The sequence below is a fragment of the Pinus tabuliformis genome, chromosome 9 (genome assembly GCF_031772625.1).
Source record: "Pinus tabuliformis cultivar Carrire ecotype Pingquan chromosome 9, CPIR1, whole genome shotgun sequence".
Classification (NCBI taxonomy): Eukaryota; Viridiplantae; Streptophyta; class Pinopsida; order Pinales; family Pinaceae; genus Pinus; species Pinus tabuliformis.
The window spans coordinates 1,095,567,902-1,095,591,143 of NC_142307.1; the positions used below are offsets into that span (position 1 = coordinate 1,095,567,902).

At 38.4% G+C, this 23,242-nt stretch overlaps 2 protein-coding genes across 2 annotated transcripts; both read left to right on the top strand.

Moving 5' to 3' along the window:
- Positions 1-16,390: 16,390 nt before the first annotated feature.
- LOC149152494 (uncharacterized) lies at positions 16,391-16,951 on the top strand. Its single transcript, XM_089443495.1, has one exon. The coding sequence runs from the start codon at positions 16,391-16,393 to the stop codon at positions 16,949-16,951; it is 561 nt and encodes a 186-aa protein (XP_089299621.1).
- Positions 16,952-19,465: 2,514 nt separating this feature from the next.
- LOC149152495 (uncharacterized) lies at positions 19,466-20,257 on the top strand. Its single transcript, XM_089443496.1, has one exon. The coding sequence runs from the start codon at positions 19,466-19,468 to the stop codon at positions 20,255-20,257; it is 792 nt and encodes a 263-aa protein (XP_089299622.1).
- Positions 20,258-23,242: the final 2,985 nt, after the last annotated feature.

Genomic DNA, 23,242 nt, shown 5'->3' on the forward strand with positions numbered 1-23,242 from the left:
TTTTTACCTAGGAGACAAAGTTCTAAAATGGGATTCAGGAGGAGAGGATAAAGGTAAGCATGGGAAATTTGATTTCCTATGGAAAGGCCCATATATCATTTATGCTTTTAGAGGTAACAATGCTTTCTTCCTCAGAGAAATGGATGGCACAGAAGCAGAAGGAGGACCAGTTAATGGTTGAATTCTCAAACACTATATTGAGCCTAGTTAATGATTTTACTAATCATTTGTACATACTTTACTTTCAAAATTCTAGAGTGGATTGGATGGTGATTTTTGAAGTTGAAGCCCGAAGAGAAGGCCCTAGGCTTCAAAAGTTTATTGTCATACATAGAAATAATGTAGAAATATGAAAATGTAAAAGTTGCAGGATAACATCACAGCAATTTAGAAGGCCATTGGTCTACAAAGTTCTTGACATTTCACCAAGAAATGTCATCCCCAAGTGGAGCCACTGTTAGGTTCCTATATCAATAGGAGTCATAATTTTTGAATGGCTGAGATTAAACCTATAATATGTACATACCTTTGCTTTCTGCAAATGTCTTCCATATTTAAGAAATTAAAAAATGTAAAGAGGGTATGTCCTAAAAGAATAATCAAAGGACAATAAGAACAAAAAGGTCAAAAAGATGAAAAATATGAACCCCAAGAAAAGAAAAAAGACCTTGAAAGTAAGCAAGCCAAAATGCCAATCCTATTTACTTTTTGTGCATAATAAATGATTGTGTGCAGTTTGTAATCTTGGCCACAATCCATGATAGTCAAAATGTTTAAACCTGGCTATTTCATGTTTCAATTTCATGTCTATAGATAGAGAATAAAAATATGGCCAAACAGTGTAACCTTGGTAGATAATTAGATAGGTAGAGTAAATAAAAGGAGCTCAACTATTTAATGTGAGCCCTTGGATGTAATAAGGTTAGATTTAGTAAGTTTACTATTGTAAAAAGAAATAAAAATGCTTGATAAGGGTTTGCTAGCTCAAATGCACCCTAATAAAGAGAAGTGAAAATGGTAAGATGAGTAGATGGGTAAGTAGTAGAAAGGTTGCAGAAATGTGATGGCTGATGATACAAAAGCATATTTATTATTTCATCATAAAAGTTCCAAATGTGAATGGGCACTCAAGCATGCATATGGATATCAAAGTCAATTAATTGACCTCCCTCATTCATTTCACCTTTCACTTAACTAATTTCCCACAATAAAGATCAAAGTACTTAAAAAACCTAAGTCAAAGAGGCTCAAAGAATTTCTATGACTTTTAGAGGGACCAGAACCTCGGCTCAATGACTTATAGGAAATAAGTACTAAAAGCCCCTCATAAAAATTTATCCCGCCTTTCATATCATTCATTTTCCTAGTAATACTCTTTTCCTAAGGTTAAATTACTTTTACCTAGGAAAAGTGTTTATTCCCCCCACATAACTCATTTTCATATAAAAACCCAAAAAAAAACTATATCCTAAGTTTTTATGTTATTATTGGAAAAGCATAAAACATGAAATATCATATACTTAGGGTATTGTGCCCCTTTCCGCTCATTTTACTAATTACTGATTTATTTATTAAATCCCAAACAAAAACTCATTTCCCGTATATATTTAACTCCCACAAATATTAATTAGCCCTACCCTAGTTTAATTATATAAACTATGATTTTCTACTCGAACCCACTAACTAGTCAATCCACGATTAAGTTAGTCAAAACCCAGTTAAACCCTCCCCTAATAACTTTGACACCTTAACCTTGGCTTAATCCCTCATTAACCTAAAACTGCCACACTTAATTACCCGCCAGCCCCCCCCACTACCCTCTGTGCAACTCCACTGCCCGATCACTGCACGGTCTCTCCCCTTCACATCAGACAACCCACATCCATTTCGGTCGGGCCCTGACATCCAAACATTACCCGCCCGAAATGGGATTTTTTCCGCTGGGCCCCTGAGGTTACATGTCACTCAATGAATGGAATCGGGTGGCCTCCCCCAATATCACCGAGCACCCAAAAGCAGTGCGATGGAAACCAATTACCGCCTGCCCACTATGCACCAAAAAAGCCACTGTTCACCCTGCTACACGACAAACAACCACTGTTCACCTATACTCGCCAAAATTGACTTTTTGCACATAAATCCAAAAAAGCCCCAAATCATTTATCTTATCGTTTTTTCAACTGAAAAGCTCCTTGCATGCACCTGCAAACATCGAAGTTTCCAACCTACGTCCAATTGCACCTTAAAGACGTCACAAAGCACCCAGTTTGCTCTCCAGCCTACTCAGAACCTTTTAAATTGGTCACAGTTGCCAGTCGACCTGTTCAGAGCTAGTTTTCCCTAATTCCAGGAATTTAAACCAAAATTCACTGGAAAACCTCTCAATTTCAGGATCAATTACTTAGTTTTTTAGTTAAAGAAAAAGGTTAATTAAAGAAACTCAAGTAACATAAGCTTACACTGAATTGAACCACCATTGCTCAAAAAAATTGAAAATCACCTCCCCCATTCTCAAATCCACAAGAACTGAGATGGCTGCCCCAATTACCATGGATGTGAGATGTATTTCCACTCCTCATCTAGACTTAGACCATCTCCCCCTGGCAGAGAAGGATTTTCAAATAAAGGACACCTCTATCCTTGAATCCCCTCTCAAACTCTACTACTGATACAAAGACCAATACTTGAACCATGCTGATAAAATTGGTTTTTGGGAGTCCAATTTTCCCAAGTACCAATTCTTTGAAGTTCACATTTTCCCAGAAATTGTCCATTACTACCATGCAAACTATATCCCCAGCCAAAGAGCAGTGATGTCCCCCAACCAGACTGTACTTTTCACCATCACTGCTGAATCAATAAATGAGATGTTGCAACATCAACATGGCCAAAACATGACTTCTCTCTCCATTAGAGATCTATTGTACTTGTTTCCCAAGCTTAGCCCTACAACATTGCCCAAATAATCCAAACCTACATCGTAGAAGAGAATTACACCCCCAAAGAACCTCCTTCATATGTGTCTACCATATTTTCCCCATTTAGACAAGACATTGTGGCAATGATATCCAATGTCCTAGGTTATACCACCAGTGAGTATATAGATGAGATCATTTTGGCTTTCATGTCCATATACACTCCAAGACAGCCTCCTATTGTTATTCATGATTATGCCAAGTTTATAGCTGATAGGATGCATGACCAGTTCCTCAGAATGAGAAATGAGAGAGTCTTCATGTACTCCTCCATTTTGTACCACCTCTTTTTATACTACTAAGCTAATAAGTTTCCATTTACTCTTCAGAATTTTGACACAAAAGGTCACCCTAAGTTAGTAATCTTCTGGACCCCATTGATCCACAAATATGACTCTCCATATTCATATACGGACTTCATAGACTTATTTTTGTATCCCATTGTGACAATACTAATAGGCAGCCCTCCTCCAAGAATCAGTTCAGATATAAGGAGGATCCTAAAACTCTCAAAAAAATCCAAAGTGGGGGATTGGTACTTGTACCAAAACCACACTGAGATTAGAATTTATGGCTATGAGCTGGACCCTTATTTTCTCTAGAGTACTACAGGCAGATAATCAATTCAGATGAGGTACATTTTGTCAAAGCCAAAAAGAAGGCCCAACTCAGGATCAAAGACCAATTAGGTCCCTTTATTTGTAATAGTCGAGAAGCTGGAAAGGAGGCAGACAAAATCCTTCAAAGGTTAAAACTGAAACAGAGCTTCATATGGAGGTATGATCCCTTGGATTTCATTTGCAATAGAAGACGAAAACAAGATGTCTCCCTACATTCATCACCGATTCCCTGAAATAGAAAAGTATTCCAACCAACTGGAATGGGTGGAAAACACTTTAGAAGACAGGGATAGCATTGAAGTTTCCATGGAAAACACTTTAATCGATCTAGAGAAATGACTTGATGAGGGTTCTTTCTTGCAGGTGCCAGGAGAATCACAGATACAGGAAGAGTCACAGGTACAAGAAGAGTCACAGGTACAAGAGGAGACACAGGCACAAGAAGAATCAGAAGCACCAGAAAAATTAGAGAAAACAGACAGACTAGAGGTCACTATGAGTACCCCCCAGTCTTATAGACTCCTCTAAATGAGGAGAAAAACCTCAAGAGAAACAGGGAATGGGCCACTCCTTCTCGAAGAACAACATCTCAAGCCTATGCAGAGACAAGCCAAGCAAAGAGACAAAGAATGAATCCTATCTCTGAACAGGAATATACATAGGAGACAACTGAGGTTACCAGCACAGAAAGAGATAGGAGAAGGCAGGCCAATCCATCTAGAGGCATCCTAGAAACTTCCACATCACACACTCAGATGTTGGAAAGGCAATAGAGTGTTGAGGTATCCTCTTTTAGAATGCCAATAGACAAATACCAAGAGATCAAAGAAAGATACAAAGAGATAAAGGCCAGAAATGAGAGGCTGAAAGCCTAGACATATGCACAGTACTTGAAAATGACCCCTACAAATCAAACAAGGCTCATGTTAGCCTATGATGTCAAAGAGGGGAAGATGCAGATGACCATCATTAAGCCAACCACTCAGCAGCCAAGGGAAACAAAAGATTTCAAAAGAGTGGATTTTGAAGTACTGGCAAGGGATATTCATCCCATTGACCAGATTGAGCTACATAAGCAAACTAGTGAGATGATTTATTCTGCACTGACAAGGAAAGCCATTGAAACCCACCAATTACAAAACTCTATAAATAGTATGTCAGCTCAATTTCAGTTGGAGAAGGCCACTTCACAAGCCAAATACACAAGAATCAAGTCGTTAGAGGACTTAGTGATAGGATTGGGACATGATCCCAAGGATGTAAAAGCAACAGAGCAACTGATCAAAAAGAAGAATGATGACATTGTTGCATTGAAGAAGGAGCTCAAAATTCCTCAGCTGCATCACCCTCAAACCATGGAAGTCCTAGAAGCACAAAAAGGACGGGAAGAGCTTATGGACCTAGTACTAAAGCTCAATGATCAGCTTAAAGAAATAGAGAAGGAGTTGGAAATTTTTATTAGGTCCAAGAAAAGTGACCTGGAAACAACTTCCACAACTACCATTCCTACAGTGACAACAATAGTTCCTTCCACATTCGTAGCATCATTGGCACCAACAACCCCACTTGCCACAACACTGCCAATTAAAACTAAATCCACTACAACAGTAGGCACTTCAAATGAAAAAACAATAGAACTGGTAAAAGCTATAGAGGAGATGTCCATCCAAGCTACAAAGCTTAAAAGATTAAAGGAGAAAGTGGCAAGTTTAGAAACTGACAGTAAACTTGCACAAACTTAGCAAAGAGAGGAAACACAGAAAGCCCTAAGGATGGGTGAAAAAATCAAAGTCCTAGAGAAATATTTGACATTACAGGGGACTTTGACCTAAAACATGGTGACCCAAGCATGAAACCCATACTTTAATAATTCACAATAATAATAATAAAAATTCTTTTCTTTATTCTTTTGACAAGTACATTACATAATGACTCAAGTACATTATTGAAGATCGAACATAGTTACTTTTTCCAACACTCCCTCTTAACTAGGAAGGTATTCATAATGTACATGTGCAATGAAATATATCAAACTATATGAACCATAAAGAGCTTTAGGCACCACAATGCCATTGACTAGATTCCTGACCAGGGAAATCTATCCAACCAGCCACTCAACAATTTAGGCATCGTAATGCCATGGAGTAGATTCCTGAATAGGGCAATCTATCCAAGTGGGACTAAGATGGACTCAAAATTTCAACCCCTCTAGGTACCATCATGCTTACTTGCTAACCATCAACCCAAAAGTCCAAGTGTGTATCCAAAACAGAGCTCTTTGATCAACACCACCTTGCCAACTTCTAAACATAAACATAATGTGCTGGCCATATGTCCTTCGAGGTAATTCTTCACTCACAAAGCCTTAACACCACTTGATCCAACAGATCAAGAATGACCAATCTCTCCCAATCAAACTGATTGGTAACCAACATGCTATCAAAACCTTTGAGCGATTCACATGTACAAACACAGCCCTAATCAATAATATACTTTCACATGTACATAATCAAATACAAACATCCGTGGTCTTACAGAAAATAGATGTTGCTTCTCCACTTTCCATAGTAGCACTATCAACCAAATCTTTGACAGAAGATTCCTTGATCATATGATTTCCTTCCTACTTCTCATGCAACAACATATCCTCTGAAATTCATTCTTCAATTAATACGAAGCTATGCTCTCCCTCTCAACCAGGAAGCGCCTCTTTATCTAGACTCCCTCTTAATCTTAAGGAGGTCTCCTCTATTCATGGTTCCTCCAGGAGATCACCTTCTTCTTTTCAACATCGAAGAATATTTCATGTCTTCCAACCATTTGATCAGAGTTATCATCATCCCCATCATGCTTATCACATCAATGAGCATCTTCACCAAGTTGAAGATTTTGTACCTGCACATCTTCAATAGCAAGTACAACCAAAACTATAGAAGCATGATGTTAGCCATATCAAAAACACGGAATCATTTCAACTTTATTCATATCAGATACCCAGAATTACAAAAAAGAGACATATACTCTTCAACATCTTGCTAGGGACTTTATACACCCTAGACTACTTCATAAAAATATTCATTCCATATAGGGTTTCAATGTGTCTTCCAGAGGTATGACATACCTTACTACAACATATAGAAAACCATAGAAACAATTCACACAAATATAGATCTACAAAGTATCTAACAACCTTTCAAAATACATATGTTATAATTCTCACTAGGGATTCATATAAATCCTAGATTTCATACAAAAAGAATTAATCAAAGTTAATCACAACTTAGTCATTAACCTGACTAAATTCCACTAGGGTTAGTTTCAAACCCCTATAGTTTCAATCAATGATCAAACAGTCACTAACATGAACAGCTACTACTAGGGTTAGTTGCAAACCCTAGATTTCAGAGTAATCATCCAACTCAACCAAATCTCTCACACATCTTAAGTTATCATATAGTCATAAGATATTTATACTTCAACAATGGTTAAGCTACAAAACCCTATAATTCACAAATTCACCAAACTTTATACAAATATCAAATCATCATATTCCATAGATTTTACTTTGACTAAGGTTTAATTCCAAAACCTTAGAATTCCATTTTCACAATCTCAACAATCATTACATACATATATCTCAGATTGTTACATCACACATACCAGACAATTTTAACTTCACTAGGGTTTAGCCACAACACCCTAGATTCCAAATATCATCATCCTAGAATCTCTGACAAGGACTTCCATTAAATCCTAAAACTCATAACCATCAATGACTAGGTCAGCACACATATCTAGGAATTCATAACCATACATAAGCATATCATATGTCCAATAGATACATTTGACCTAGACAAACCTAAGACTTCAACCAAAATAACATATCAATGTATGCCTAGATTTCATCATCATGCAAATACATATCATATCATATGTTAGTCAAACACAACTTCACAACAATATCAAATAAGAGTTAGACACACAATAATTTTGATTACACTAGGGTTTGATAAAAAGAACACACACATACCAAAGGAAACATTTCTAAGACATTATAAATGTCTTTCTCACACATTCCACTAAACCCCAATGAGTTAGGGCCCAAATTTAGAAACCTAACACACCCTACATTACCAAAAATTCAAAGGTTCCGGATTTTAGACCTTATCATTCAACCCTAAGAAGTTAGGATTTCTAGATCACACCAAAATCCCAAACAAGATATCATCAATAAAAAATTAAACTAGCATTTCATAACATCCTAAGTAACTTAGGATTTCAGACATTCACATTAGCATACCCATCAGTTAGGGTTTTCCATAACCTATCTAGGTTCTTCAAAATCAGATAAGAGTGGGTTGGGTAGATTATTCAAGAGATGAATCACCCAAATAACAATCACTAAGATTCAATACATATCGTCTTAACAGAGTTAGTAATATATCATCAAATGAATAATCCTTTCAATCAATGTATTCAAAGCATAACTTTGTTTCTTGACTAACCTTGTCTTGAGAGATCCTCCTTCTTTCATATCTTTTCCCTAGTTAAGACAATAAAGGGAGAAATGTTATTAGTATTTAATATAATAAAAAATAAATGAGTACATGAACCCAAAACTAAAAAGACATGAGATACTTATCTTTGAGAGTTATCGAGATCTCCCTCCAAAGCTTGAGGGAAACCTAAAAACTTAAAGCAATACAAAAATGTCTTTTCCAAAGATATATTAAAAACATATAAATTATAAAACATATAAAACAAGTTATCTAAAGAAAACGACTTAATAGTGTAAGTCCCGAATGTCAGATTCTTCAAGCTTGACTTTCTTTGAGTCTCCTTCATCAACAAACCTAGCTTGATCTCTTACTCTCTTCTTATTCCTTGGATTCTTTGGAAAATCACTCTTGTAGTGACCTTTCTTATGACATTGATAACACTCTATCTTAGACATGTCAAATTTATTCCTTGGTCCCTTCAATCTCTTTCCTTTATGATGAGAAGCATAAGCATTTGATACTTATTTAGGATTGACAACCATTGAGATCCTTAATTCTTCTTGACTACATGTGGTCCATAATTCTTCAAAGGTGGGAGCTACCTTCCAACTATTGAGACATGAAGAAAATGCACCCTAAGAGGGTGTCAATCTTAATATAGCAGTGATCACCAATTCTTTGTCCGAAACAATCTCATCAATGGCTAAAAGATCATCCCTGAGTCTAGCTATCTTCATAAAGAAAGTTTCCACAATATCTTCTTTAGTCATTTTCGTATTCCTCATCTAATTCTTCAAACTTGCTACTTGAGCAAAGTTCTTAGTAGTGAACAAATTCGACAAGGCTTCATACATATCCTGAGCATGAATGATGTTAGATATGAATGGGACAAGATTGTATTTTATCATTTCTACCATTAGAGTCATATACACCAATTCTAGATCCCTGAATTTCACTTTGTCGTCATCACTGGATTCTTCTATAGGCTTCTTTACATTTCCTTTAACCAAGTCTAGAACCTTGTTCTTCTCGAGGATTAGGTCAATCCTCTTCTTCTAGGATCTAAAGTTAGACGCTCCTTCAATTTTATTCTCACCCTTGATTGCATTATACATCCTTCTTGAATATGATAGACTTCTTCCCTGAGATAGTGCCTATGAATGGATATGTCTTTTTCTTCTTCACCAAAGCTATTAAACCATGTTCGAAAATAAAAAAGGTAGTAAATATTTTCTTGATCCTGATAATTACTTGTGATGTTTCTTGTTATTATGATTCTTTATATATTATTACTTTAGTTCATCAAGAAATCACCAAAAGCAACAACACATAAAATAATGAACACAAGATGTTGGCACATGCCAGGGAAAAACCCCCCTCGAGGGGAAACCCCAATTAAAGTAATTATTCTTTTCAATAGTATTCTTTGAGACTCTTCATCCAAGACCTTGACTAGAACTTTCATCCACACCAAGTTAGCCTCCAGAAGATTTATCTCTTCCTAGAAACTTCAACTATGTAACAACTTGTAGCAGCTAATAGCTTCCAGCAATAGTCTAGCTTGGAAGACTTCGATATCCCAATCCAAAGCATGAAATAGAGAGAGACATCACCAAAATTTCGATTTTCCTTGGCTCCTTAGACTCATCCAAACTCATATTCACCTCGACTTCCCAACAACATACTTTCCCAACTACCCACTTCACACTTCTTCTCAGTAATAAGATTTTCGTACTTCTTCCCAATAGAGAGAATTCAAACTTGATGAGAAGTGATGCTCCAAATGAATTTAATGTCAATAATTTTATAGGCTTCTTATGGGGTGGAATAGGGCCTTAGGCTGACTTGATCTCCCCTTGGGTTGACATGGTGTGCAGGTTCCATAATTCATATTTGACTCAATACTAAACTTTTTTACATGATTCAAAAGCCCAAGAAGGGTCTCTTTAAATGTAAAATAATTCTATAGACTCAAAACAAATCATAGAAGTCCTCAATGGGGACGTTGACCTAAAACATAGTGAGCCAAGCATGAAACCCATTCTTTAATAAGTCATAATAATAATAATAATAATAATAATGATAATTCTTTTCTTTATTCTTTTTTCAAGTACACTACATAGTTACTCAAGTACATTACTGAAGACCAAGCAAAATTACTTTTTCCAACATGGGAAACCCATTTGTAATTATTCTTCTAATATATTGTCATAAAATGTTCAACAAAGAGTACAATGATCCAATACAAAATCATCTAGCAAAATTAACAAAACAATATTTAGAAATATGTTCCCAACATCAATCCAGATTAGTGACAACTTTTCTTGTTTGTGGTCAGCTGCGGTTAACTGCTTTCAAATGTCAAAATGAAACCTTAGATACCAACAACACGAAGGAAGAGGTATTTGTGCAGTTGAAAGCTTCCAACCATATGGATGAGCCTGGAAGCCTTCGGTTATAGCTAAAACTTTCTTGTGTCAAGCCTGCAGTTAGTAACCAAAAACCCTAAGATACATGCAAGCTTTAGACCTGTAATCTCAGACTTGTATGAACCAAACTTCTTGACCTAGCCTCAGGCCTATGTGAACCAATCAATGAATAAGATAATAATAATATGCTTGGTGAATTCCAAATGAGCTTGAGGTTACTTGTATTTATAGGCTTCCAAGGTTGTCCAATTTCCTGTTAGGGTCAAACTAACGTTTTGTGCACATGTGGGATTTTCTTCCAAAATACACTTTTCCCTTGTCCAAATTGAGAGCTTCAATAGAAAAAATTGGTCCTCTAAAAAAGTGGAATCTTGTCCCATGGTTGGAATTAGTCACTGAGATTGTAAATTAACACTCCCTCTCAGCTAGGGATAAATTCCATCTGCAACATGTAATAATAATATGTATCATGTTGTCATATCATGTCCCATCTCTACTCAAATCTATTTGTTGAAACATTATCAAATATAAAGAAGGGGAATCATAAAGGAGCATTAGCTACCACCCTCTCAAGACAATGAGGAAGTCCCTATGGTCATGTCATCACATAGGGGAGCAACATCTTGCACCCTATGTTGAGCAATAGGTGTCACAACATAGGGGAGCTAACATCTTCAACCCTATAATATCTCATCCATCCTATTTCTACCTAATATTCCCAAAAATGAGCCTCAATATTCATGTGGTAAAACAACTACATCATAATCATCTTAGGTAACACATCTCCAAGTACTCTCTCAACCCGTTAGCCAAACGAGAACAATATTACCAACAAGCCTAGCTTGTGGGTATGATGCCAACTAGGGTATGCTCTAAATAAACCATGATAGGTGAGAAACACCTCATACCCTATGGGTAACAGATAGGGGTGATACCCTATTTCCCAAAGATCCCTCAACCCTAGGATCCCTCCCTCTCAATTCCTCACCATGGGAGCTCAGACAGGAGGAAGAGCCCGCTTAGTTTTCTTAATCAATGATGCCCCTTATCAAGATGGTTCACATCCATCAGTCCAAGTTACTCTATGAAGACTAAGAGATTCCCTTTCAGTAAAGCCTTGATGATAATATATGCAATCTTCTCATCTGTCAATATATGATGGAGTATAACTTCTCCTCTCTACACCATCTCTCAAATGAAATGATATCAGATCTCTATGTGCTTGGACTTGTCATGAAATACAAGATTCTATGCTAGACAGATCCCACTCTTGTTGTTTCAATATATCACTGTAGTGTCCAAGACTTGCTCAAATAGCTCTCCAAAGAGCTTCCTCAACCAAACTTATTTGTAGCTAGCTATGCTAGCAGAAATGTACTATGCCTCAGCAGTACTTAGTGCTATGAAATTATACTTCTTTCTCATCAAAGATATCATGGCAGATCTAAGGCTAAAAAAACATCCAGACATACTCTTCCTATTGACAACATTTCTTGTTCAATCAACATAGGTATATCCATGAAGTCAAACATCGTTGGTAGGATATCTCAGATCAAGGGTGATCGTCCCATGAAAATATCTCAAAATGTGTTTGGTAGAATCCAATATGCATGGAGAGGTTTGGTCAAGAATTGATTAAATGTGTTCACTACATAGCATATGTCAGGATGGGTGTTCACTAAGAACATTAGAGCCCCAATCAACTGTCTATACTCAGATGTATTTGACAAATATAGTCCTGCAACATCTGCACATAACTTCTTGAAATTCATTTCCATGTGTGGTCAGAGACTTGCATTCTGTTATTCCAAATATCTCCAACAACTTCATGACATATTTTTCTTGTGAAAGGAAACTCTCACGTGACATTTGCCACACCTCAAGGCCTAGAAAGTAGTGCATGATTCCAAGGTCCTTCATTTGGAATTTAGAGGCTAACTCCCTCTACACTCGATCATAAGGGGATCACTATTTGTTAATAATAGACCATCAACATATAAAACCAAAATCAATGACATGCCTTGGACTACCTTGAAGTAGAGGTTAGGATCAACATTGCTTCTTGTAAGTCCCAACTTCACCAAATAATTGTCTATGTAGGCGTACCATGCTTTGGGGCTTTATTCAATTCATAGAATGCCTTTTTCAACTTGCAAAGATGTGTTTTTCAGTCCTCTACTTCAAATATCTATGGCTTCTCAATGCACACTTCTTCCTATAACATGCCATGAAGGAATGTTGTCTTTATGTCCATCTAATGAAGGGTCCATCCTTGACTTACGGTAAGGGAAACTATTGAATGAATGGTTGTATATTGAGCCACAGGTGCAAATATATCATCATAATCTTCTCCTTTCTCAAAGAATCCTCGGGCCACGAACATTTCCTTGTATTTCTCAATGCTTCCTTCAACTCCATGTTTGATCTTGAATAACCATTTTGAAGCCACCATAGATTTCACCTTTGATCTATGCACAACATCCCATATGTCAATCTTCATAATTGATTCATATTCTTTGGCCATAGAATCCTTCCAAACTTTTTATTTCACGACTTCATCAAAGGAAGGAGGTTAAGCTTGAATCATAGTGCTCACATCTACAAAACTACCCTGGTACATGCATGACTTCTTGCTTTTCCTAAATGATCTTCGAATGGGGACACGTCTCTCATCATCCTGTAAAGTGTCACGAAGCCAAAATTCCCTCTTCCTAGTAGGAGGATCACATGGAGGAGGATCTAAGGGGTACATGGACTCTATGGGATCATAAAAAATGTCGCTCTTGAATTTAGGCATGTAACATAGTTACCGATCAAACGAGAAAGTGAACTAGTACCTGTTTTTTTGAGGTAGCAAAAAATCACCCGATTTTGAAAAGTGGTGATGCCAGAATACACTTTTTTTTAGCATATTTTTGGCACTTTAAATTTTATTATGTATCAAGTATGAACATTTTTTTTTGATGTTAGTGATTTTCATGCTGATTTTGAAAAGTGTTGATGTAGCATCAACACATTTTTTTATAGGGCTTATTTTTGACACTTTAAATTTTTTTATGTATCAAGTGTGAACATTTTTATTTTTTGTTAGTGATTTTCATCTTGATTTTGAAAAGTGTTGATGAGCATCAACCCTTTTTGTTGAGAGGGCTTAGTTTTTACACTTTAATTTTTCTCATGAATTAAGTGTGGATAATTTCTCATGTTAGTAATAAAACATTAAAAAAAATAATAAAAACATGACAAAGAAAAAAACAAAAAACCTATAAAAATGTAAAAAAAAACATAAAACATAAAAGTATATATAAAAAAAAGCATAACAAAAATAAAAAACATAAAAATAAAAATTAAAAAACATGAAAAAAAAATCAAATAAAAAAATATACTAAAAAGGAAAAAAAAACCATAAAAATGTAAAAAAAAAATGAAAATTAACTAGTAAAAATAAAAAAATTGAATACAAAATTAATGAATAATAATAATAATAATAATAATAATAATGTGATTTTTTTTTTTTAAATAATTTAAAGAAAACAAATTGATCCACACAAAAAAATATAAAAACATTTTTTTAAGTTAAAAAATAAAATAATAAAAAAAACTCATTACAAAAAAAAACTTAAAAAATTACCAAATAAAATAAAATAGACAGATCTCGAAATTTGCAGACCTTGGGTTTGACTTGGAGAGGAACAGGATCAGAGTAGCAGACCTTCTCAGGAGGGGTCAGAGCCTGACCCGACAGATGGTCAACGAGGGGTCCATAGGGACCCCAACCTTCAGACAAATAGTCATGCAGAAACAAATAGCACAGGAAGGTGTGCGGATCGCAGGATATCAAAAGTCACAGAAAGAGGAGGGAACCAGCAAGGGAAGGAGACAAGAGGCGAACAAGACGGAAAACAACACTCAGAAACTTAAAGGAAAGGAGAGCGAAGGAAGAGCAAGCAGCAGGAGTAACGAGAAAACAACACAGGGACATACTACTCAGGAGAACAAACAAGAAGAGGAGCAAAAAGATGTAGAAGAAGAAGCCCGGGAAGTAGAGAAAGAGGAGAAAGGGGACAAACCAAACAATCTCAAGGACAATAAAAGCCGGGGACCATGCAAGCCTAAAACAGCAGAAGCCCTAAGGGTGGTGATCACAGTCAGAAATTCAAGCCTACAGGGAACATATGACTGAACATGCAGTGATCTGCAAGTTCATGGGACTCTGGCCAACGGAGAGAGCACTGTGTCAATGGATCAAACAATAATGGAAACCCAAAGGTGATGTTAGACTGCACTTAGGGGCCAAAGGCTTTTTCACTGTTGTTTTTTCGAATCTAGAGTATAAGGATAGAATATTTGATGGGGGGCCTTACTTCTTTGCTTCATCAGGTCTCTATATGAGACCTTGGAAGCCTAACTTCGTGCCAGAGAATGAAACCTTTAAGCAGGTGCTAGTCTGGATTCGCTTATTCTCCCTTCCAATAGACTATTGGGGCTATGCAGCTCTAAAACAGATAGGTGACAATCTAGGAACTTTCATCAAAGCCTCAGAAGCCACTCTCCAAAGAAGATATACGTCCTGCGCACGGATGTGTGTGGAGTTGGATGTGTCAGGGGCTTTGCATGAAGGACTGTGGTTAGAATACATGGATGAGGACTATTTCCAAGCTATTGACTATGAGCAAATCCCATTTCGCTGCAGGAAGTGTCATGAGTACGGACATTTAATAAGAGAATGTCCATTAAACAGATCAGTGGAAGAACTTAAGGGAGAGCAGGTTGAAAAGAACAGGGATACCTTCATAAGACCAAGAGCAAGACAGAGAGCAAACAGGAGACGACCAATCAGAACAAGCGCAAAACAAGGTACTACCAGTAATGCTTTTGAGGTTTTGGAAACTGAAACTGAATCAGAGGATCAAAATAAGGAACAAAATACCTCTGGAGAAAACAAGAATACAACAGAGTATGCAACCAAAGCAGTGGAGGAAAACATTCAAAACACCACAGATCAGACTCAGGAAGTAACAGAAGGAATAGATGAAGATGCAGAAATGCTGATAAGTGACATAGGAAGTGAGGATATGGAGCTCAATGAAGCTTTAGAGCAGGAAGGAGTTGACCTACAAAGCATGGTGGAAAACTGGAAGAAGCAAGGGATGGAAAACATTCCGGAAGAGGAGGTGAGAAGAATTAATGAGCTACTAGTTACAAGACAGAAAGCAGAGTTGGACAGGCATAACAAGAATCTGGGCGTAGCAAAAGGAATGGGACCACATACAAAAAGCCTACTTCACACGTCAACCAGATTTAAACAAAGGAAGAAGAGAGGGCACAAGTCCAACAATGAGACTCTGCAGGAGCTGGGAATACTGCTTCTAAACTCGGGTAAGATAAAAGCTCTAGAAGGTTTTTCTCTTATTCACTAATTTACTCTTTAGTTTGAAATGAAATTCATCTCTTGGAATGCCAGAGGGCTCAATAGCCAAACTAAACAAAGGCTCCTAAAGAGGAAGGTCCAAAAGGAAAAACCAGATATTGTATTTTTGCAAGAAACCAAATGTGCAAGTAACATTATTGATAATGTAAGCAAAAAGCTAGGTAGACAAATGAAATACATGGAGATTGCTAGTCATGGGAGGGTAGGAGGTTTGGTCACCTTGTGGGATCCGCATGTAATCAATATCCTCTCAGCTGAAGCTAGCAAATCCTTTATATTTCTAGAAGTTCAAGTGATGGGCAACTAAGAGACGTTTCTATGCACCAACGTTTATGGACCTTAGAAATTAGAAGAGAAATACATTTTTCTTAGAACTCTTTCGAATCTGAAGCTTAGATATCCCAGCGCGAAGAAAACCATAGGAGGATATTTCAATATGATCACTTCACTTTTAGAGAAGAAAGGAGGGATCAGAATACTAAACAAAGATTCTAAAGCTTTCTTAGATTTCATCATCATAGCTAAATTAGTGGATATTCAACCCAAGAGTGGGGCCTTCACTTGGAATAACAGAAGGGGAGGTGAAAGACAAATCGCCTCTCGTCTTGATAGATTTCTTATATCTGAAAGCATTCTGCTGGAGGGAGTGGTAGTAGAATCAGACATTCTACCTAGTGGAGGGTCAGACCATTGGCCCATTTCTCTAATTGCTGCGATCCAGGGCACTCCTAGAAACAAGCCATTTCGATTTGAGAAGTTTTGGCTTAATCACCCGGACTTTATTCAACTTGTGGAGAAGTGGTGGCATGAACCGATGGACATAAGAGGCACCAAAATGTACAAATTACAAGGTAAATTGAGATACATTAGAAATAAAATCGAAGCAACATCAGTTTTTGGGAATATATTTAAAGAGAAATCCAAAATAGAGGAGCAGCTAGAGCAGATTCACAAAGGTTGGATAACTGGAGATAGCAACTCAGACTCTGAAGACTAAGAAAAAACTTTGATGCAACAATGGCAGCTTCGCTGCCAACAAGAAGAAACCCTATGGAAGCAAAAGTCCCATATCCAGTGGCTAAAGGAAGGGGAACAGAACACCAAATTCTTTCACAGATCAGCTCTAGACTACAGAGGCGCCAATAAAATCCTCAGTCTCAGAAACGATCAAGGAGACATCTTTCGAAATCATCAAGGAATTTCATCCCTACTCACTTCGCATTTTAATAGCATAGCTGAGGAACCTGGGGTGGACAAAATAGATGCAATTATTGAACTCATTAAATCCATTCCCAAAACAATCACCAATGAGCAAAATCTTGCATTAACTAGGGAAATCTCTATGGAAGAGGTGGAAGAAGCTGTGAAGAGTATGCTGAATGACAAAGCGCCTGGGCCTGATGGCTTCACCATCAACTTTTATAAAGCATGCTGGGAAATTGTCAAATCTGAGGTATGGGAAGTGGTGGAGGACTCTCGACGCTCGGCCTCAATTCTCAAATCTCTAAACTCAACTTTCCTAGCCTTGATTCCCAAAGAAGAAGGAGCCAACACCCCAGCTAAGTTTAGGCCCATTGCTTTATGCAATGTCATTTATAAGATTATCTCTAAAGTTATTGCCAATAGATTGAAACCCATTCTTCCGAGCCTCATCTCAGAAGAACAATCAGGGTATGTTGAAGGAAGAAAAATCCTGGACAATATTTTACTGGCTCAGGAAATGATTCACACTCTTCAATCCAGGAAAATTGTAGGCATGATGATGCAATTGGACTTATCTAAGGCTTATGATAAGGTCAACTGGAACTACCTTGAAGCAATCTTAGAAGCTTTCGGGTTTTCCAATCAATGGGTTAAATGGATTTTAGCTTTGATTAAATCTAACAACTTTTCTATTTTGGTTAATGGCTCCCCTTCCAACCAATTCTCCCCCTCATGAGGAATCAGACAAGGAGACCCTTTATCTCCGTTCCTTTTTGTTATCCTGATGGAAGGTTTGAGCAGACTCATTCGCAGTGCTAAAGAGGAAGGAAATATCAGAGGGTTACAGCCCCTGCCCCATATTTCAGCGACCATTCACCAACAATTTGTTGATGATACAATGCTTCATGGTTCTCCTACAGTCAAAGAAGCCCTGGGCTACAAGAGGATCCTCAATCTCTTCAGTGAAGCCTCAGGTATGGAAATTAATCTATCTAAATCAACCATCTTTTTCTTCAATACGCATTTAGCTGTGCAAAAGCATCCATCTAGCATTCTAGGCTTTTGCAGAGGAAGTCTGCCCTTGAGATACCTAGGCGCTCCCCTAACAGACAAACCTTGGCAAAAAGTGCATTGGGAGAAGATCCTAGCCAATTTGGAGAAGAGATGTCGTCACTGGACCCATAGAGCTCTCAATTTTGCAGGGCAGCTAGTGTTAACTAAAGCAGTACTGCAAGCCATTCCTCAATACTTGCTCTCCATAATCCCTGCTCCCAAGGGAGTCTTGCAGAAAATAAGGGTAATTCAAAGATCCTTTTTATGGACAGGAAACGCAGAGAAGAAAAAGTGGGCACTAGTGGCATGGGATAAATTGTGCAAACCCAAAAAATTAGGAGGGTTAAACCTGCTAGATCCCTGTACCATCAATAAAGCCTGTGGGGCTAAGATCTGGTGGAAATGGCTGAAGGAGCCCAATCTCCCTTGGGCTAGACATTGGAAGGAGAAATACGTTCCATCGCATAGCACTCAGAACTTAATCAGAATGCAAGAGAATTCGGAAGGCTCCCCGATCTGGAACCTTGCAAGGAATAATCGTGGTATTATACAGGAGAATAGCTTTTGGGAAATTCGTAATGGGGAAATGACCTTGTTTTGGGAGGATGCCTGGCAACAACTCCCGAAATTAGAGAGGCCAGAGTTTGCAGACCTACAAAGAAATTATCAAGGACTGGGGAGAACCACAGTGAATCACTATTGGAATCCTAACAGCAGGGACCTGGAATGGAGAGAATGGACGATCAATGACACAGGAAACCCAACTGAGGCTAACATCGACGTCCGGAACCTGTAGAATATATTAAACAAAAGAAGAATAAGGAAAGTTGATGACAGAGATCAACTAAGATGGGGAAAGCAAGGAGGGGGCTACTTCACGCTCAAAGAAGCCAGGGAGTGTATCGAAAAATCAGAGCCGGTCACAGAGGTTCAATGGAGCAACTAGGTCTGGGATTCTCTATTCTGGCTGAAAATTAAAATTTTCCTCTGGCTCCTAATGCGCAGGAAAACCCTTACATGGGAGAATCTCCACAAGAAAGGGTTTTGCGGCCCTTCCAGGTGCCCCATGTGCAATATAGAAGAAGAAACTATGAACCATCTCTTCAACACATGCGAGTGGGCTAACCATCTGTGGAATTGGGCGGAAAACACGTTGCAACAAATGGACAGAACCAGAAATTCCATCCAAGAAACCATTGAGAAGTGGCGGGGCAATTTCTCTAGTAATCAGAGGATAAATACCATTTGGAAAACGATGCCGGGGTTCATCACATGGACGATTTGGAAGGAACGGAACATGAGAGTATTCGTAAATGAAACCAGAGATATATTTCATGCTCTCGAAAGTATTACCCAAAATGTAAGACAATTGGTTCTTGTCAAAAGCAAAGCAGACCAAGACAACAGAGTTTCAAAGCGGGACTTACAAATTTTAAAAGCCTTTAACCTGGATAATGGAATGAATGTGGCTACTTCGAATCGCCAACAGGAAATAAGCACCACGCTGAGCATATGGAAACGACCACCTGCAGGCTTCCTCAAGTTAAATTTCGATGGAGCTTCGAGAGGTAATCCAGGAATGGTCGGCATCGGGGGCATTATAAGGAATAACGCAGGAGAAATTCAACATATCTACAGCAGAGCCTTGGGAGAAGGAACGAACAATGAAATGGAGTTCGCAGCTATGGAGCACGGTCTCAGGATTCTCAGAAACTTACAGGCAGGTGCAGTAGTGGTTGAGGGGGACTCTCAGCTCGCGATAACGGTAGCCAGAAAGATGTATGCGGGAGCCAAAGCTAGTAAGGTCACTCAGCATTGGCGACTAGCTAAAGTTACAGAAAACATAGGTGAACATTTGGGGTGGCTGAAAGGTTTGATCTTTCAGGCTGTTAGACGTAAAGCTAATGGAGTCGCGGACCATCTGGCGAATTATGGTATAGAGAACCCCACTAGCATTGTGGACAGCTGTTGGCAGGACGTCATATGCCCAGAATTAAGAGATAGGTGTACCCTGCTCTCGAGGCAGGATTTAATGAACGAAAAGTAAGGCTGAAGGTCGGCGCTTTAGGCAAGGTTAACGACATGAGTAGGATCATGCGTACAACAGGTAAATTCAAAGGTTGGCAGCAGAGCGAAGGACAGAAAGTTCAGGAGCATTCATTGCTCGAGCAGGAGGATAACATTCGCATCCGATACATGATAAAAAAGAATGTGCGCCGCCGACGCCCTTATAGTAGACGGTACACTTGGCATGTTTTGGAGGATGGCAAGGAAGGTGACCGTAAGGAAAAGAACTCGAGCCATAACCGAAATAATTCACCACCTCGCAGGAATTATGATGACAAGACCTGCGGGCAACAGGGACGGAATCGGCACACAGCCAGTAAATCCCCCAATCGTATCTATATATTAGTAGCTCCACGCAGAGGCAGAGGCACTGTTTCTTCGATTTGGAGGTTGAAACTCTCTTCCTTCGGCTGTAGAGTGTGGTTGAGCTGCCTGGTGAGTGTGGTTGATATCATGGTGGGAGAGGGAAGTCGTAACGCTTCGGCCAACAGAGATTTAAAAAGAGCTCGCGAAGCGTATGAGACCCGTATCTCGCAAAAAGAAAAACGGAAAATCGAGGAGCTGGAGGCCATTGCTACAAAGGAGGAGGAAAATTTGAAGGTTCAAGAGCTGGAGAAGGAGATTGACTGGATTCAAGACCCTGGTTCGATTACAACCCGCGCAAGTCAGTTTGTGAGAACGCAAGCAGAGGTGTGGGGAATGAAAATTATGTTGGCCAAAGCTCTGAGTATGTAGGGGAACTATTCCGACCAAGTGTGTCAAGCCCAACAAGCGACTACAGCTGCATCAGAGGAACACATTGCCATTCTGGAAAGCTTGGAGTTCAAGATAAGCGCTCTGGAACAACAATTTGACAGCATGTCAAAGAAACTCTTGGTTCTAATTAGTCTCTTGAGGCACACTTTAGGTCCTGATGCCAGGCATGCTGAGGATAGGATGGAGGAGCGCACTGGCGACACTCAGAACACTCGTCTAGCGCCTGCTCAGGCAGGCAAAGCTAAGACAGGATCTGCGCCGGACACCTCCAAAAATTATATTTTTCTTGAAATGTAACGGGTCTTGGCTCTCGTTCTAGTTGATTTCATGAGGTTGGGTCAGTTGTTGTTTCTACCTACCCTGGTGGGTCTTCTTGGTTTCGTTTTAATTTTGCTCAGGAACTCGTCGTTCATGGTCTGCGGCTCTAGTTGTTTAGAGGTCTGGTCTCTGCTGCTTTTGTCAACCCCCTTTTTCTCTGCCGCCCTGTGTGGTGAGCCTGGGGTCGTATGGCTGGTCATTTTGGTCATTTCTTGGTGAATGCTAAGTAATATGGCAGTCTGTTGTTTGCTCGTGCAGACCTTTTGTAAAATATGTATTCTTACGCTAATATAATACGCTGATTTACACAAAAAAAATAAAAAAAAAAATAAATTAAGAATTTTTTTAAATTAAAATAAAGAAATAATATTTTTTAAAATTAAACAATTTGAATAAACAAAATAAAAAAATAAAAAATAAAATTGTGTGGCCTTTTCACAGTTTATGGAGATAGGTTCAGTTTTTGGCCAGTCCAGCTGCCTGTGGATTTTTCACAGAGCTGGTGCTACTTCTTTGTATTATGTACATTATGTATTTTTATAGATGAATAGAAGGTCCAACTCTTACTTGATCCAAAAAAAATAATTATAATTATAATTATAAAAATAAAGAAATAACATATATATATATATATATATATATATATAAAATTCAAAACAATTAAAAAATATTTTTATGTTTGTGGAAAAATCTGTGAACAATTTTTGAAACCAATGTTTCGGACTAGCTTAGTGAGTCCATCATCAGGGCAATGTGATTTGTATTTTGAGAAGAGAGAGCGTGAAATCATGGAGCTATTAATAGTTAATTGAAAAATATTTGATGTCTTCTTTTATTGTCGACTTTCAATTGACCAATTGATTAATATTTATTTTATTTATTTATTTTTTTAAATATTTATTTATTTATTTATTTTAATTGGTGATTGATTATGTATATATTTAGATTATTTATTTATTATTATTTTTTTCTCCTTAGATTCTATGTTATATATTTAGAACAATTAAAAAAAGCCATTAAAAAAACAATTAAATAAAAAAAACAATATATGTTTTTTTAAATATTAAAAAAAAAAATAAACAAACACATTCGAATAAAATAACCCCTCCCGACTCCTCCTCACCCTCCTCCCATTCCCTTCGGCCCCTTTTGTCACCCCCCTCGCTTGCCCACCCTCGGCCCTACCCTCTCCCCTCCCTCACCCACCTCGCGTCCCTTCCCTTCCCCACCCGACCCCTACCACACCCCCCTCCCTCACTCTCGGCGCTCCCCTTCCCCTCTCCCCTTCCTCAGCCACCTTCCCTCCCCCATTCGGCCCCACACCAACCCTCTCCCTCACTCTCGGCCCTCCCCCTCCACTCTCCACCTCCCTCCCCTCTCCCACCTGACCCCCACAGCAGCCCCCTCCCTCACCGCACTCGCCTCCCTCACTCTATGCTCTCCCCCTCCCCCCTTACCCTCCTCCCCTCCCCGCTTGGGCCCCCAGCTAGCGGCCAAAAGGCCGCAGGTCGATTCCCGGAATCAACGTCTTGGCCACTAGCTAGGGGCCAGGGCCAAGGGGGAGGGGGGTAAGTGGGGTAAGGGGAGGGACGAGACAGGTGAGGGAGGACGGTGAAGGAGGGGGATGGGGTGATGGTCGGGTAGGGGAGAGGAGAGGGGAGGGGAGGGAGGATGAGGGAAGAGGGGAGGTGGGTTCAATTTTTTTTATTTTTTTATTTATTTATTTAATTGTTTTTTTTCAAATTGCTTTTATTTTTAATTGTTTTTTTAAATGGTTTTTTATTTTTATTTTTATTTTTTAAATTTTAAATTAATTTTTTATTTTTAAATTTTAATTTAAGCCTTTTTTGGTTTGTTTTGATATTATTTTTATTTTGTATTCTAATTTTTA